The 15,515-nt window shown below is 40.0% G+C and overlaps 1 protein-coding gene across 2 annotated transcripts in view; it reads left to right on the top strand.

Annotated features, from left to right (window-relative positions):
• The first annotated feature begins 4,710 nt into the window (after positions 1–4,710).
• The window catches only part of c12h5orf22 (chromosome 12 C5orf22 homolog), a 60,476-nt gene continuing 49,671 nt past the window's right edge, over positions 4,711–15,515 (top strand). For both annotated transcript variants that reach the window (XM_034183725.1, XM_034183724.1), the window contains exons 1-2: positions 4,711–4,858; positions 12,642–12,787. In XM_034183725.1, coding sequence (XP_034039616.1) covers positions 4,805–4,858; positions 12,642–12,787 — 200 coding nt within the window. In that variant the 5' untranslated portion in view covers positions 4,711–4,804. The remainder of the gene's footprint in view (positions 4,859–12,641; positions 12,788–15,515) is intronic.

Here is a 15,515-nt window from a genome sequence, read left to right as displayed (position 1 = left end):
TGCCCACACGTCACCTTTGTGGATTGACTGTTTGCTCAAATTCTGTAATCCTCTGTGTTTTTGTTGTGCTCTTTCACAACAGTAAAGTGTTCATATTCGACTCTTTCATTGTCCAATCATTTACGCCCCCTGTTGTGGGTCCGTGTCACTACACTTTCCCAACAGTGCAAACTTCATCAATCGGCCCTGAAGCAGCAGGTGGACATTTTGGAAAAAACAAAAACTAAAACCGAGGCCTGTTTTCTTTTCATTTTTTTGGGTAATAATCACCATCGATACTTGCAGCATTCTTCTTGTTTGTGTGCGGCTTTTGCGCTGATTAGCTGGTAGCCCCGCCCCATCGCTCTATGAGCCAATTAAAACTCTTATCTAGCAGAGCGAGTGGGGGTGGGACATACGGTGCACTCTGCAGTGATGGATGCCTGATGGCTGTCTTTTAAAGGGAGAAAATAAAATTACAGTCAATAAGCGCTTATTTTATTTACACCATCACGTTCCCCGGGGCAATTTGAAGTGGGTAGACGGAAATTCCCGGTCATTTTAGGTGAGTAGATGGCGTCTACCTGCGTTCCACGTAGAATACACCACTGGCTGGCAGCCTTATGCCACTCCTGTCCGCTTGGTGCCGTTAATGCAACAACAGGTTGCCAACCACCATTAAACCTGACAACAGAAGAAGATGAAGCAGTAGTAAGGTAGTAGTAGTATTTACAATCTTCTCATGTACTGTAATACATATTCCAGAGAAAGCCAAGATCTTCTCTCAGAATTTAGAAGAATAGGCCTGAAAGAAGTTTCTGTATGAAGTATTTTAGTCGTTGGGTCAATCAGAGGCTTTTAAATACATTTTTTATTCAAACTTTATTGACAATTCAAGAACAGTAAAACAACAACATTGATAACACAATCCAAGCACATAACACACAGCAAACCACAGACTAGGGTTGCCAACTCTCTGAAAAATAAATAAGGGACACCTCACTGGCAGGGCTGACCGGCCCATGGAAATATAGACTGGAATGGACGTGCGCGCCTCTATCTATTAGTGTCACTCAGGACAGGAAGGCGCCATTACTAAGGGTGGAAATGTGCAGCTCATCAATAATAAACTGACCGCTTTTTTTGCACTAGCGTCACTATTTCTTAATGGATTTTAATAAATGTAGGCTTGTTTCAAAGCCCTTTGAAAGCTCTTTCCAATCCACCTATGCATGTGTGGGTGAAAAAAAAAAACTTTTATGTAAAATGCAGAAATTTGGGGAAATTACGACAAACTGTGCTGCTTTTCTCGCTTTATTGTCGCTATTTGTTAACAGATTTTAATAAAAGTAGGCTTGTTTTAAAGCCCTTTAATTGCTCTTTCTAATGAACCCATACATGTCTAAGTAGAAAAAAATGTTTTATGTAAAGTGTGGAAATTTGTGAAAAATATTCCATTCTGTTCATTTACTGTGATTTTTTTTTTTTCCTGTCATCGTAATTCTCGATGGATTTTTATAAATGACGCTTGTAGGTTGTATTCATGCTAATTAAAAGGTCTAACGAACTCATACATGTCTGGATAAAAAAATCCTTATGTATTAAAATATTAATCTGAAGTATGCCTTGCCATTGTGCTCATTTACCTTGCTGCTTTTTCCACTGTAATATTACTGCTAGTCTTTTAATGACAACAACATATATATGATTTTTACTAACATTTTATTACAAGTAGATATAAAGCCATTCAAAATTTATGACTTTTGACCCTCAGTCAGGGTAAAAAGTACCTCCTCCATCCCCTCCAACCACACTGTTAAAATTTAAATGCCTCCTGTGACCACCATGTACATATCATATTAAACAACAGCTGCAAGTATATATATAGACATAAATATATTTAAACATTTTTAAATGTTTAAGCTGAACGCAGCTTAATGAAAAGAACTTATGGCGTTGAGTTATAGTCTCAGTATATTGACATTAAATTGCGGCATAACGACTTTAAAATAGACATTTGTTTTACATAATTACATTAAGGCTCTTGTACAGTTCATTTTAGTATTGGAGAATTTGTTTTTGTGGTTCGTGCAGTTGATTTTGAAGCACTGGCTGCCTTTTTTCTCCTCATATCGCTTCTGTTTAACAGGATCAAGGTCTCTCTCCACCCTCAGTAATGGCCGCCGTGCAGCACGCCGCTAGTCACGTGACGTCCATTCCAGTCTCTATTTCCATGGACCGGCCAATTGATCATTGCCTTCACTCTTCCCAGCGTCTGTGTGAAATGATTTTTAACAATTTTGACTACTGACTTGACCCTGAATTTAAGTAGATGCACACATGCATTTGTTATGATATGAACATGCAGAAAACAAATTATTTAGCAATTTATTTTTAATGCAAAATAAATTTTCACTCAATTTCAATATGAGCATCCTGTCCTGCTTCAAAGTATAAAAAAAAATGTCTTTAAAAATAAATATTTCTCTGTCGTGTTATTGTTATAAAAGTGCATAAATTAACAAAAAAAATCATCCAAAACAATGTAACAGTGAAAGTCTGAAAAAGTAAACAATACTTACAATACTTACATCAGTTGTCGCGCACCTTTTCCATCCAGCCATTTTCCTTTTCCCATTTGCCCATGTATTTTTGCTTTCTTTTTTGTCTGTGTCGGTATCAGCCATGCTACTTTGTTATGGTCGTCCGACGACCGTCGTCGGCTCATGATTCTCGTCCGGGAACTTCTTGCGAGCAGATGTCCCTCGACCAATGAGATAAGAGTGATTCTGTATCGTCAACTCGTGTCTGTCAGCTCATTGGCGAAGAGCAGGAGAGAGGCTGGGATCATATTTACCGTAAGTTTCCATATAAAGCGCCAGTCAATTCCATTGACATTTTAAGGACTTTTTGATTCTTTTTTGACCTGCGTCCCGTTTCAGGTCAATACGGAACGCACACTTTTATTTCCAAATAAGGGACGATTCCGTTTTTCAAGGGACGGTTGGCAACCCTACCACAGACACTGGGGGGTCAAATTGGACAAAAAGAACAAGATGTACTGTTGGTAAGGTTAAGACCTTACTTGTGTGAAGCGCCTTGAGGAAACTTACAGACAGACATAAAGACATGGATGACCTCTAATTTCCTGCTTTTAAACTCAGATAAAACTGAAGTTATTGTACTTGGCCCCACAAATCTTAGAAACATGGTGTCTAACCAGATCCTTACTCTGGATGGCATTACCCTGACCTCTAGTAATACTGTGAGAAATCTTGGAGTCATTTTTGATCAGGATATGTCATTCAAAGCGCATATTAAACAAATATGTAGGACTGCTTTTTTGCATTTACGCAATATCTCTAAAATCAGAAAGGTCTTGTCTCAGAGTGATGCTGAAAAACTAATTCATGCATTTATTTCCTCTAGGCTGGACTATTGTAATTCATTATTATCAGGTTGTCCTAAAAGTTCCCTAAAAAGCCTTCAGTTAATTCAAAATGCTGCAGCTAGAGTACTGACGGGGACTAGAAGGAGAGAGCATATCTCACCCATATTGGCCTCTCTTCATTGGCTTCCTGTTAATTGTAGAATAGAATTTAAAATTCTTCTTCTTACTTATAAGGTTTTGAATAATCAGGTCCCATCTTATCTTAGGGACCTCGTAGTACCATATCACCCCAATAGAGCGCTTCGCTCTCAGACTGCAGGCTTACTTGTAGTTCCTAGGGTTTGTAAGAGTAGAATGGGAGGTAGAGCCTTCAGCTTTCAGGCTCCTCTCCTGTGGAACCAGCTCCCAATTCAGATCAGGGAGACAGACACCCTCTCTACTTTTAAGATTAGGCTTAAAACTTTCCTTTTTGCTAAAGCTTATAGTTAGGGCTGGATCAGGTGACCCTGAACCATCCCTTAGTTATGCTGCTATAGACGTAGACTGCTGGGGGGTTCCCATGATGCACTGTTTCTTTCTCTTTTTGCTCTGTATGCACCACTCTGCATTTAATCATTATTGATCCATCTCTGCTCCCCTCCACAGCATGTCTTTTTCCTGGTTCTCTCCCTCAGCCCCAACCAGTCCCAGCAGAAGACTGCCCCTCCCTGAGCCTGGTTCTGCTGGAGGTTTCTTCCTGTTAAAAGGGAGTTTTTCCTTCCCACTGTAGCCAAGTGCTTGCTCACAGGGGGTCGTTTTGACCGTTGGGGTTTTACATAATTATTGTATGGCCTTGCCTTACAATATAAAGCGCCTTGGGGCAACTGTTTGTTGTGATTTGGCGCTATATAAAAAAATTGATTGATTGATTGATTGATTTGCCACTATATAAATGAAAATAAATTAAATTGAAAAAATGTGCTCTAGGGGTTTTCATTAAATTTACAGTCTTTAACAAAATTACATAATTTTATACAATTTTTCTTCTTCGGAAGTGATTGAAAGAATAGACAAAGCTCTTTGTGAAAACAATAAAAATTTCCCCATCATTAATAAAACATTCAAAGCTAAATCTTGCAGCCTATCATCTACAGCTATACCAAATAAAATTTTGATGAACACCAGAAACACAAGTCCTCCCAGAGGCTTTTAAAATACTTGGAAGACACTGGAGTCAACGAGAGGATTTAGTGCTGTTATAACGGACTGATGCACAAGGTGGCAGCAATGGAGCAATAAGGATGCCGGCTGCCGTTAAACGCCACAGAAGAAGAACCTGCATGGCGCTGTCAGTTCGTGACTCTTGTTTCTTTCGGGACACATACTCGTAAATATCGCGGACTCGCCTGTTTGTTTATTTGTTTTGACTCTCGTCGTGGAGAAGAGTGTGAGCCGATGAAGAGGTTTTATAAGGAGCTTCCGGTGTGGATTGTGGAGGACCATCACCATGTAAGTTTATTTTTATTTTATTTATCGTCGTATTTTCACACGTAAGCTTAACCACCTTTTATGCAAATCATTTGAGTTTTTGTGTTGTAGAGTTTCTAATATGCATATGTGACGAAGCTCGTCAGTATCTCACCATGTCATTTAAGTCCTTCAGACTTTGTCTTGAGTAAATGCTTCAGGGGAGCATTAGCATGGCAAAAACCTTTCAGCTTCTGGAGGAGCTCTGCCCCCCATACCCCCCACCTTTTTAAGCATATTTCTTTTTGCCTTTTAGCTGACTCCCCCCCCCCCCCCCTTACAGCCCTCTTAACCCCCTGCCACTTTAAGCATTTGTTTTTAAGGTAGGTGTAAATTAATATTCAAAGTTTTCAGTTAGTTGACAGTAGGGCTGTACAATATGGCGAAATTATCGTATCTCAATATTGTCATGTAAATGTCACTTATATACATGCTGTCCATATTCTTGAGCTGCTTAAGCCCCTTTCACATTGGCGTATTTGTAGAGCTGCGTATTGCAGCGTTGTTTCATTTTAATACGCCCGAAATGCGCGCGTACTCAGCATTTTTCAGGTTCGTTTCATACTTGCAGCTGCATGTGTTCGCTTTTTTAATGTATTAACACAGTCGCGTGTACCTTGCCGCTATTTACAACCAGTTCACTCCTGCTGGCTGTGCAGAACAACATCACTGCACTTGGAAAACAGTGGACTGTATCATGAGGATTTTTACAGTTGCATTACTGCCACGATCAGGGCGTTTGATGAGCGCACGACATGCAGCGAGCGCGCTTTTATTTTAAAGTCACAGGTTTGATCAGACCTGATCGATCACAGCATTTGATGAGCGCACTGACATGCAGCAAGTGCACTTTTATTTTAAAGTCACAGGTTTGATCGGACACAGAGAGAGAGAGCGAGAGCGAGCGACCGACTTGCTTTTTCTGTTGTGTTTCTGGATTTCTGAGTTGAGGTTCGATTCCTTGTTCTAAGCAAACAGGCGCCGTGGGCTGTGTGATCATGTGCTCATGTTCTCTGCTGTTTCCTCTGGATGCGGCACTCAGTTTTTGGTTGTGTACAAAAGCGCAGTGTTGCACAAACTTGCATGCAGTAATGCTGTGCTGCGCAGACCTGCTTAAAACTGTGTCCAGCGCGCTACGCCAAAGAAAATTAAACATGTTTAATTTCTTCCATCCTACGTGCGTAGTCCTCAACATACTGCTGCGTAGGGAGAAAAAAACAGACGTAGAGCTGCTAAAAGTGGGCAGAGAACTGCTCATCTCAGCGTAGACGATACGCCACAATGAGCAGCTCTATGAATACACCAATGTGAAAGGGGCTTTAGGTGGGTAGGGAGAGTTCCCATGCGATTAAAAAAGCTTTTCAACCTACCGTCCCTGGTTCTCAAGACCAGGCACCTAAGTGGTTCTACTCTCTCTCTTTTTAAGATATTTAGGTGTACCTTAGTAAACACTAGTAGAGTTCCACCTTAGATTTAAAATGTATAATAGAAGATATACCTTACTGAATTTTCATATCAATATGATACGATATGACTATGATTTGACAGGAAGTGCAGCAACAGTGAAAATTAAGCATTCTTAAAACAGTAATAATACCACTCATTTTGCACTCATCATAAGGTTCGGATAATGTGGCCTCCAAAAATATTGAAACACTTGGAATTTCACACATTTTAATTTATTTATGCCATTTTAAATACAAAAAACAATAAAAATTTTGAAAATTATCTTCCTCAAACTGAAAACAAATCTCTAAAACTTGATTAAGCCTATAAATAATAATCAGTTTTATTGCCGGTTTTCTTTAGACAAGTCAGGGGATGGAAACATGAACATTTCCAAGTCACTGAATATGTCTTGGACTTTAATTTACATCAATTATGAAGAAACACAAAAGTTTCTTTCACTAAAATATCAAATCTAGGCTTTCATCTCAGATGTACTTTCTGTCAAATTGTAGCTGAACTTTCAGGTCTTCTTTTTAAGAAAATCCTCCTCTACACCACTTCATCAGGAAACTGGATTTTATATTTTTAATTAATTTACATCAAGTTGTAGAGATTTGCTTTCAGTTTGAGTTAAGGAAGATAATTTTAGAAAAAAAAATGTATTTGAAATGGAATAAACAAATTAAAGTGTTCCAGTACTTTTGAGGTCAAAAGTATTGGAACACTTTTGAGAACCCCTGAGGAGCAGCATCTTACATCTCATATAGTGCAGCAGGTAAGAGAATATTTAGAGTGGAATCCTCCAAATGGTGATATACGCATCAAATTCAGCACAAATAATCCATAGACACGAACTCTTTTGGGGAAAAAAAAAAATGATTGGCCATATGAATTTTCAATAGGCAGCTAGGTAGGGGTCAATTGAAGAATTACACAGGGGTCAAAATTAAAAAGATACTCCAATCATATAGAAAACTACACCACATGATTTGCCTGATCATAAAGATTCCAAAAAAGGTATAGTTTGGACAATCTGTGACTGAATGTTATGGAGTTAAGAGGTAAAAGCAGCAAGAATGGTGACAAAGGTCAGTTTCAGTTTGTACAAGGGTCAAAAGTTAAAGTTGCTCCATTAATTTTGCTCCAGCTGTATTTATTCTGAATTTGATACTTGTACATCATACAGTTTACATACAATTTGAAGGACTGTTTCAGTTATTTTGCTGCACCAATAAGCCAACAGAACATTAACCAGCTGCTGTCTGTTAGCTTAAACATGTGTATATAAGGCAACCTGAATTAAAAGAGAAATGCTGCTTTTAACAACCTGGACCTCATTTCTGGCATAAAATATGGTTGTTTACTCACCAATATACAACCCCTGGCAAAAATTATGGAATCACCGGCCTCGGAGGATGTTCATTCAGTTGTTTAATTTTGTAGAAAAAAAGCAGATCACAGACATGACACAAAACTAAAGTCATTTCAAATGGCAACTTTCTGGCTTTAAGAAACACTATAAGAAATCAGGAAAAAAAAATTGTGGCAGTCAGTAACGGTTACTTTTTTAGACCAAGCAGAGGGAAAAAATATCGAATCACTCAATTCTGAGGAAAAAATTATGGAATCATGAAAAACAAAAGAACGCTCCAACACCTCACTAGTATTTTGTTGCACCACCTCTGGCTTTTATAACAGCTTGCAGTCTCTGAGGCATGGACTTAATGAGTGACAAACAGTACTCTTCATCAATGTGGCTCCAACTTTCTCTGATTGCTGTTGCCAGATCAGCTTTGCAGGTTGGAGCCTTGTCATGGACAATTTTCTTCAACTTCCACCAAAGATTTTCAATTGGGTTAAGATCCGGACTATTTGCAGGCCATGACATTGACCCTATGTGTCTTTTTGCAAGGAATGTTTTCACAGTTTTCGCTCTATGGCAAGATGCATTATCATCTTGAAAAATGATTTCATCATCCCCAAACATCCTTTCAATTGATGGGATAAGAAAAGTGTCCAAAATATCAACGTAAACTTGTGCATTTATTGATGATGTAATGACAGCCATCTCCCCAGTGCCTTTACCTGACATGCAGCCACATATCATCAATGACTGTGGAAATTTACATGTTCTCTTCAGGCAGTCATCTTTATAAATCTCATTAGAAAGGCACCAAACAACAGTTCCAGCACCATCACCTTGCCCAATGCAGATTCGAGATTCATCACTGAATATGACTTTCATCCAGTCATCCACAGTCCACGATTGCTTTTCCTTAGCCCATTGTAACCTTGTTTTTTTCTGTTTAGGTGTTAATGATGGCCTTCATTTAGCTTTTCTGTATGTAAATCCCATTTCCTTTAGGCTGTTTTTTACAGTTCGGTCACAGACGTCGACTCCAGTTTCCTCCCATTCGTTCCTCATTTGTTTTGTTGTGCATTTTCGATTTTTGAGACATATTGCTTTAAGTTTTCTGTCTTGACGCTTTGATGTCTTCCTTGGTCTACCAGTATGTTTGCCTTTAACAACCTTCCCATGTTGTTTGTATTTGGTCCAGAGTTTAGACACAGCTGACTGTGAACAGCCAACATCTTTTGCAACATTGCGTGATGATTTACCCTCTTTTAAGAGTTTGATAATCCTCTCCTTTGTTTCAATTGACATCTCTCGTGTTGGAGCCATGATTCATGTCAGTCCACTTCAATCAATCAATCAATTTTATTTATATAGCGCCAAATCACAACAAACAGTTGTCCCAAGGCGCTTTATATTGTAAGGCAAGGCCATACAATAATTACGTAAAAACCCCAACGGTCAAAACGACCCCCTGTGAGCAAGCACTTGGCGACAGTGGGAAGGAAAAACTCCCTTTTAACAGGAAGAAACCTCCAGCAGAACCAGGCTCAGGGAGGGGCAGTCTTCTGCTGGGACTGGTTGGGGCTGAGGGAGAGAACCAGAAAAAAGACATGCTGTGGAGGGGAGCAGAGATCAATCACTAATGATTAAATGCAGAGTGGTGCATACAGAGCAAAAAGAGAAAGAAACACTGGGAACCCCAGCAGTCTAAGTCTATAGCAGCATAACTAAGGGATGGTTCAGGGTCACCTGATCCAGCCCTAACTATAAGCTTTAGCAAAAAGTAAAGTTTTAAGCCTAATCTTAAAAGTAGAGAGGGTGTCTGTCTCCCTGATCTGAATTGGGAGCTGGTTCCACAGGAGAGGAGCCTGAAAGCTGAAGGCTCTGCCTCCCATTCTACTCTTACAAACCCTAGGAACTACAAGTAAGCCTGCAGTCTGAGAGCGAAGCGCTCTATTGGGGTGATATGGTACTATGAGGTCCCTAAGATAAGATGGGACCTGATTATTCAAACCCTTATAAGTAAGAAGAAGAATTTTAAATTCTATTCTAGAATTAACAGGAAGCCAATGAAGAGAGGCCAATATGGGTGAGATATGCTCTCTCCTTCTAGTCCCCATTAGTACTCTAGCTGTAGCATTTTGAATTAACTGACCTTTCTAATTTTAGAGATATTGCGTAAATGCAAAAAAGCAGTCCTACATATTTGTTTAATATGCGCTTTGAATGACATATCCTGATCAAAAATGACTCCAAGATTTCTCACAGTATTACTAGAGGTCAGGGTAATGCAATCCAGAGTAAGGATCTGGTTAGACCCCATGTTTCTAAGATTTGTGGGGCCAAGTACAATAACTTCAGTTTTATCTGAGTTTAAAAGCAGGAAATTAGAGGTCATCCATGTATTTATGTCTGTAAGACAATCCTGCAGTTTAGCTAATTGGTGTGTGTCCTCTGGCTTCATGGATAGATAAAGCTGGGTATCATCTGCGTAACAATGAAAATTTAAGCAATGCCGTCTAATAATACTGCCTAAGGGAAGCATGTATAAAGTGAATAAAATTGGTTCTAGCACAGAACCTTGGTGCAACAGCTCTCCAAGGTGTGATCACTCCTTTTTAGATGCAGACTAATGAGCAGATCTGATTTGATGCAGGTGTTAGTTTTGGGGATGAAAATTTACAGGGTGATTAGAAGTCCATAGTTCAAATGACATGTTCAGTTCAAATCTGGAGCAAACATTTTTCTTCTTCTACTAAGGTGGATTAGAACTTTTTGTGGTACACAGCACCAACTACTGGACAAGAGGAACCTAGCAGTCAGTGTGATTTGAAACTGATTTGAAAATGCAGCTCTTTCCACCAGACATGTGGTGCCGTGACATGTCAATCATCTGTGTCCAATCAGATTTCATTGGAGTCCAGTGAAACCCCGGCCTCCGCTCTAGCTCCACCTATGCTAGGAAGTGTTCAACACTTGACATTTCCTGTTTCACTGTGACTGAAAAGGTGGCACTTTGTTTGAGTGTGAGCAATACATGTGTTTAAAAAGAACTTAAAATTGTCTGTGTTGAAAAAATATGAAATTTCAGAGTAGTGGTTTTTAAACTGCTCTGTGTTATACGTTATGAGTATTGTGTCTTAAAAAAGCCATATGGCTGTTAAAGTTTGATGGAACTGTTATATTTTCTTATGTATGATGGGGGCAGATGTTATAAGTTATTACTTCTTTCTGCTCCTTTTCATTCATGGTAACTTGGTAATTGTTTTTACTCTTGTGTTTTTGTTTTATTTTATGAATGAAATAAATAAAGAGAATGAGAATGAGCTTGCCACTGAGTTCTCGTGAGATTCCATGGGATCTCGTCTGTCAATCCAGGAAGTGATTGACATTTGAACACTTCCTGTTTTACTGTGATTTGAAATTTGGCACTTTCTGTTTTGGACGCCCTGTACCATGAGCAAGCATTGCGCCGCTGCGCGACGCTTCACTCATATTAGTGTTTTATATTCGTGATCTTGTCTCTGAAATCATGTAATCCTGCAGTTTAATGAATAAATGAATCCAGAAAGCAATAACAAATCGTTGCTGGAGTGTCATACATGCCTCCTGACAGTCTGCAGCAGGATGCTCACATCTTCTGGAGAAAATACTTCTGTGTATATATTTCTCCAGTCACAGCCACAGAAGGCTGTAACTCCTTAAGAGTTGCCTTGGGCATCTTGGTAGCTTCCCACACGTCTCCTTCTTGCAGTCACTACATTTTTGAGAACTGTTAATTACATTCAGTTCAATTTATGTATACAGTGGCAAATCACAGCATATGTCATCTCAAGGCATTGCAAATGAGCAAGAGTTTGACCAGAGGTTGAGAACAGTTGGCATGAAGGGCCAAGATGGATCAACTGCAACCAATCTCCTCAGCAGGTGGTTTCAGTGATGAGCTTCCTCACTTCAACTTAAAGTCTTCAGTATTATTTAATTTGTAGACATTTTAAGGAGTGCAAAATAAAGCATGTACAAAGTAGGACACACACCCCCCATTCCATTCTCCATCATGATGTTTTTCTGCAGACATCACCCAAACCAAGTTCACTTGCATCAGTGATGAAATCTGTTAGTGTATGTTACTGTTCCTCTTGTATGCCTTCAAGTAAGGAATTTGTAACTTCTTCAACTCTCCAGTTTGTTGTCATGTCCCAAAGTAGGATGATCTTGGCGGATCAGCTTAATACAACTGCTCAAAGCAGCTGACCCAATGAACATTATAGCAAAGGCATCAGGCTGGACCCAATCATCTCCTGCCATGACTGCAAGGGAATGAGGTGGCGGTTTGGAGGAATAAAATGCTTTGGTTCATCTGTATGCAAGCTGGTGGTCACTAGACCACAGACAGTGAGTCAGCTGATGACAGAATCCTCTAACAAATGCATCCTCCAACACACCCCAGTTTCTTTACTCAGTCTAAAATTTCTAGCAAATTATGGATTATGTACAGCCGGTAGCTCAGTGTGGAGTGGGTAGCTGAGTGGGATAAGGCTTGGGCTATATTGACCTGGAGTCTTTTCCTTATCATGCCACCCCGCTGTGTCATTGGACAAGATATTTTGGGGAAATAACCTGCTATGGACTGGTGTCTGATCCAGGAGGAGTTGGACTGTCTGTGATACTAGCGATCCGGGTCCAATGGCAGCCAAGCTTCCAACTCGCACTTTGAACAGGATTCATGGGGAATTGAAGAGACACATGCCATGGGCCCTTCTTGAAATCAGCTTTGAGCATTCGTTGGCTCCCCACATTAAATAAAAAGACCTCACCTCAGCCATCTCTGGTTGCTGCTTGTTAGTGACTATCTTACAAATACTTTATTTTACCCAAGTGGAATACCTCAAAGCACGTGTTGTTCTCTGGTGTTTAAAGTGGACATGTAAAGTGGTTCATGAACTGTATTTCTGTCAGGTGGTCTCTCATATCTATCGTGCCATTGCATCGAGACACCTCCCCATGCAGAACATAAAGATGGTGCATTTGGACTCCCACCCTGATCTTCTTATTCCTGTCAACATGCCAGCGGACACTGTCTTTGATAAAGAGAAACTCTTCAGGTATGCTTAATTTAAAAATAATTATTTTTTAGGCTTTCCTGGTCACACTGTCAGCTTCTGTACTATAATGCTTCAAACTGATTGGACTTAACGAATGGACAAAAGGCATTCACCATTTCACAGTTATGATCATACTACAGGAGGAACTGCTGAACTAATTCAGGATTTTTCCTCATCATGGTTCATTTATCTGTTCATATATTCTGTCAGTTGTTTGTATTAAAAAGTTCAACACAAGCATAGATGAAAACAGTATCCTGTACAATCGTCGTGTAGCTGTCGAAGTCACTGTGTTACTGAAGGACTCAATGGAGAACAGTATTAGCAAACCACCTCATATAAGTAGAGGTTACTTTTAGGGCTGAAACAGTTACTCAAATAATTCTAGCTCTATCATGACGGTGTACCCACACAGTCTACTCAGCTGATTCGGGCTTTCCTCACCAAACACAACATTCCTGTGATTCATCAGGCTCTCTACTCTCCTGACATGGCTCCCAGTGATTTATTTATTTATTTATTTTTGGCTGTTCCCCAAGATCAACCCAGGGGGTGTCATTTTGTGAGTTTGATCACTGATCTCTACTTATTATCATCATTATAACCCTAACCCTAACCCTTGCCCTCATCTGCACCTTTACTACGCGGCCTGCCTTTCTGTGTACCGGACCCTGGACTGTCTCCCGAGGTGTCAGCGCACATCCACCGGTGCGGCTCCACCTGAAGCCCGAGGCGTCACCGCAGTTCCACCGGCGCGGCTTTACCGAGGCCCGAGGCGTCAGCGCACATCCACCAGCGTGGCTCCACCTGAAGCCCGAGGCGTCAGCGCAGTTCCACCGGCGCGGCTTTACCGAGGCCCGAGGCGTCAGCGCACATCCACCGGCGCGGCTTTACCGAGGCCCGAGGCGCCAGCGCGGAGTTATCTGACCATGGGTCCGAAGAAGGCACTGACGGCGGAGGAGGGAGACGATATCAAGAAGTCCCTGGACTTTTTGTCTGAGGAAATCTCTGTGGTTAAAATGCAGCAGAAATCCATTATGGAGTTAGTGGAAGAAGTGAAGGCTCTCCGGATCCAGAATGCCGAGAAAGACCGGCGTCTGGTGTACCTGGAGAACCGTGTTGCGGAGTTGGAACAGTACACAAGGATGAACGACGATATTATTACAGGAATTCATATTAAACCTCGATCCTACGCACGGGCGGTGTCAGAAGACAGCGGAGGGGAGGCCAACGAGCAGGAGGCCAGCTCAGTGGAACAACAGGTGGCTGACTTCCTGCAATCTAAAGGTATTCAAATGGACTGTAATAACATTGAAGCGTGCCACCCCCTGCCCAGGAGAGAGGATGGAGACAAGCGAGCAGTTATAATGAGGTTTGTCAACAGAAAACATAAAATGGCATTGTTAAAACAGGGACGGAAACTCAAAGGAACAAACGTATTCATCAATGAACATCTGACCAAAAGAAACGCAGACATAGCCAGGAAAGCTCGTTTCTTAAAAAAGCAGGGAAAAATTCAACAGACATGGACATCCAACTGCAAAACATTTATCAAATTGAATGGAACACCAGAACAAGCGAAGGTTATGGTAATCAGGAACATCGAGGATCTGGACAAATATGACCAATAAGGTATGAGGACACAAACACATCACAACACCATGACACAGACCAGAGGAACCTATTCATCTACTACCTATTCATCTACATCTGGAGACAAGAAGGATATAACTCAAAGGATTGCTGATCATGGAAAAGTAGAACTGAGAACATTTAAATACACAGACCACAATGTACTGGACTTGGAGCACGATATAGACCCGGACAATAATTTCTTCTCAAATATCAATGACAGTTGTTGCTATTATACAGATGAACAGTTTAATCGGATCATTAGAACGGATAACAAATTATCAATAATCCATTTCAACAGCAGAAGTCTATATGCAAACTTTAACAACATTAAAGAATATTTAAGTCAGTTTAAAAAAATATTTAACATAATTGCTATATCAGAAACATGGATCAATGAAGATAAAGGAATGGATTTTGAACTGGATGGATATGAATTTAATTGTGTAAACAGAAAGAATAAGAGTGGAGGAGGAGAGGCTGTGTATGTGGATAAGAACATGGATTATAAAATAGTAGACAATATGACAACTGTGATTGATAACTTATTAGAATGTATAACTATTGAAATATGTGAAGAAAAAAGCAAAAATGTATTAGTCAGCTGTATATATAGAGCACCAGGATCTTGTATTGAAACATTCACTGACTGTATGGGAAAAATGTTCTCAAAAACTAATAAAAAAACTGTGTTCATTTGTGGTGACTTAAATATTGATCTGCTCAATCCAAATAAGCATAAAATAACAGATGAATTTATCAGTATAATGTACAGTATGAGTTTATATCCAAAAATCACCAGGCCAAGCAGAATTACATCCCATAGTGCTACCTTAATTGATAATATATTCAGCAATGATATTGAGAATAACACTGTGAGTGGATTATTAATTAATGACATTAGTGATCATCTACCAGTTTTCATCGTTTATAATAGAAACCATCGGCGGAATCAGCCAGAGGAGAAAATAAAATACAGGCGAGTGCGGACAGAGGAAAACATGAACACACTAAAGAAGGATTTAGGGGAGCAAAACTGGGAAAAGGTATACAGTGAAAGTGATGTTGATAGTGCATATGAAACTTTTTTACAAAT

The sequence above is a fragment of the Thalassophryne amazonica genome, chromosome 12 (assembly GCF_902500255.1).
Source record: "Thalassophryne amazonica chromosome 12, fThaAma1.1, whole genome shotgun sequence".
NCBI classification, from domain to species: domain Eukaryota; kingdom Metazoa; phylum Chordata; class Actinopteri; order Batrachoidiformes; family Batrachoididae; genus Thalassophryne; species Thalassophryne amazonica.
This window is presented reverse-complemented; position numbering and strand designations above follow the sequence as displayed.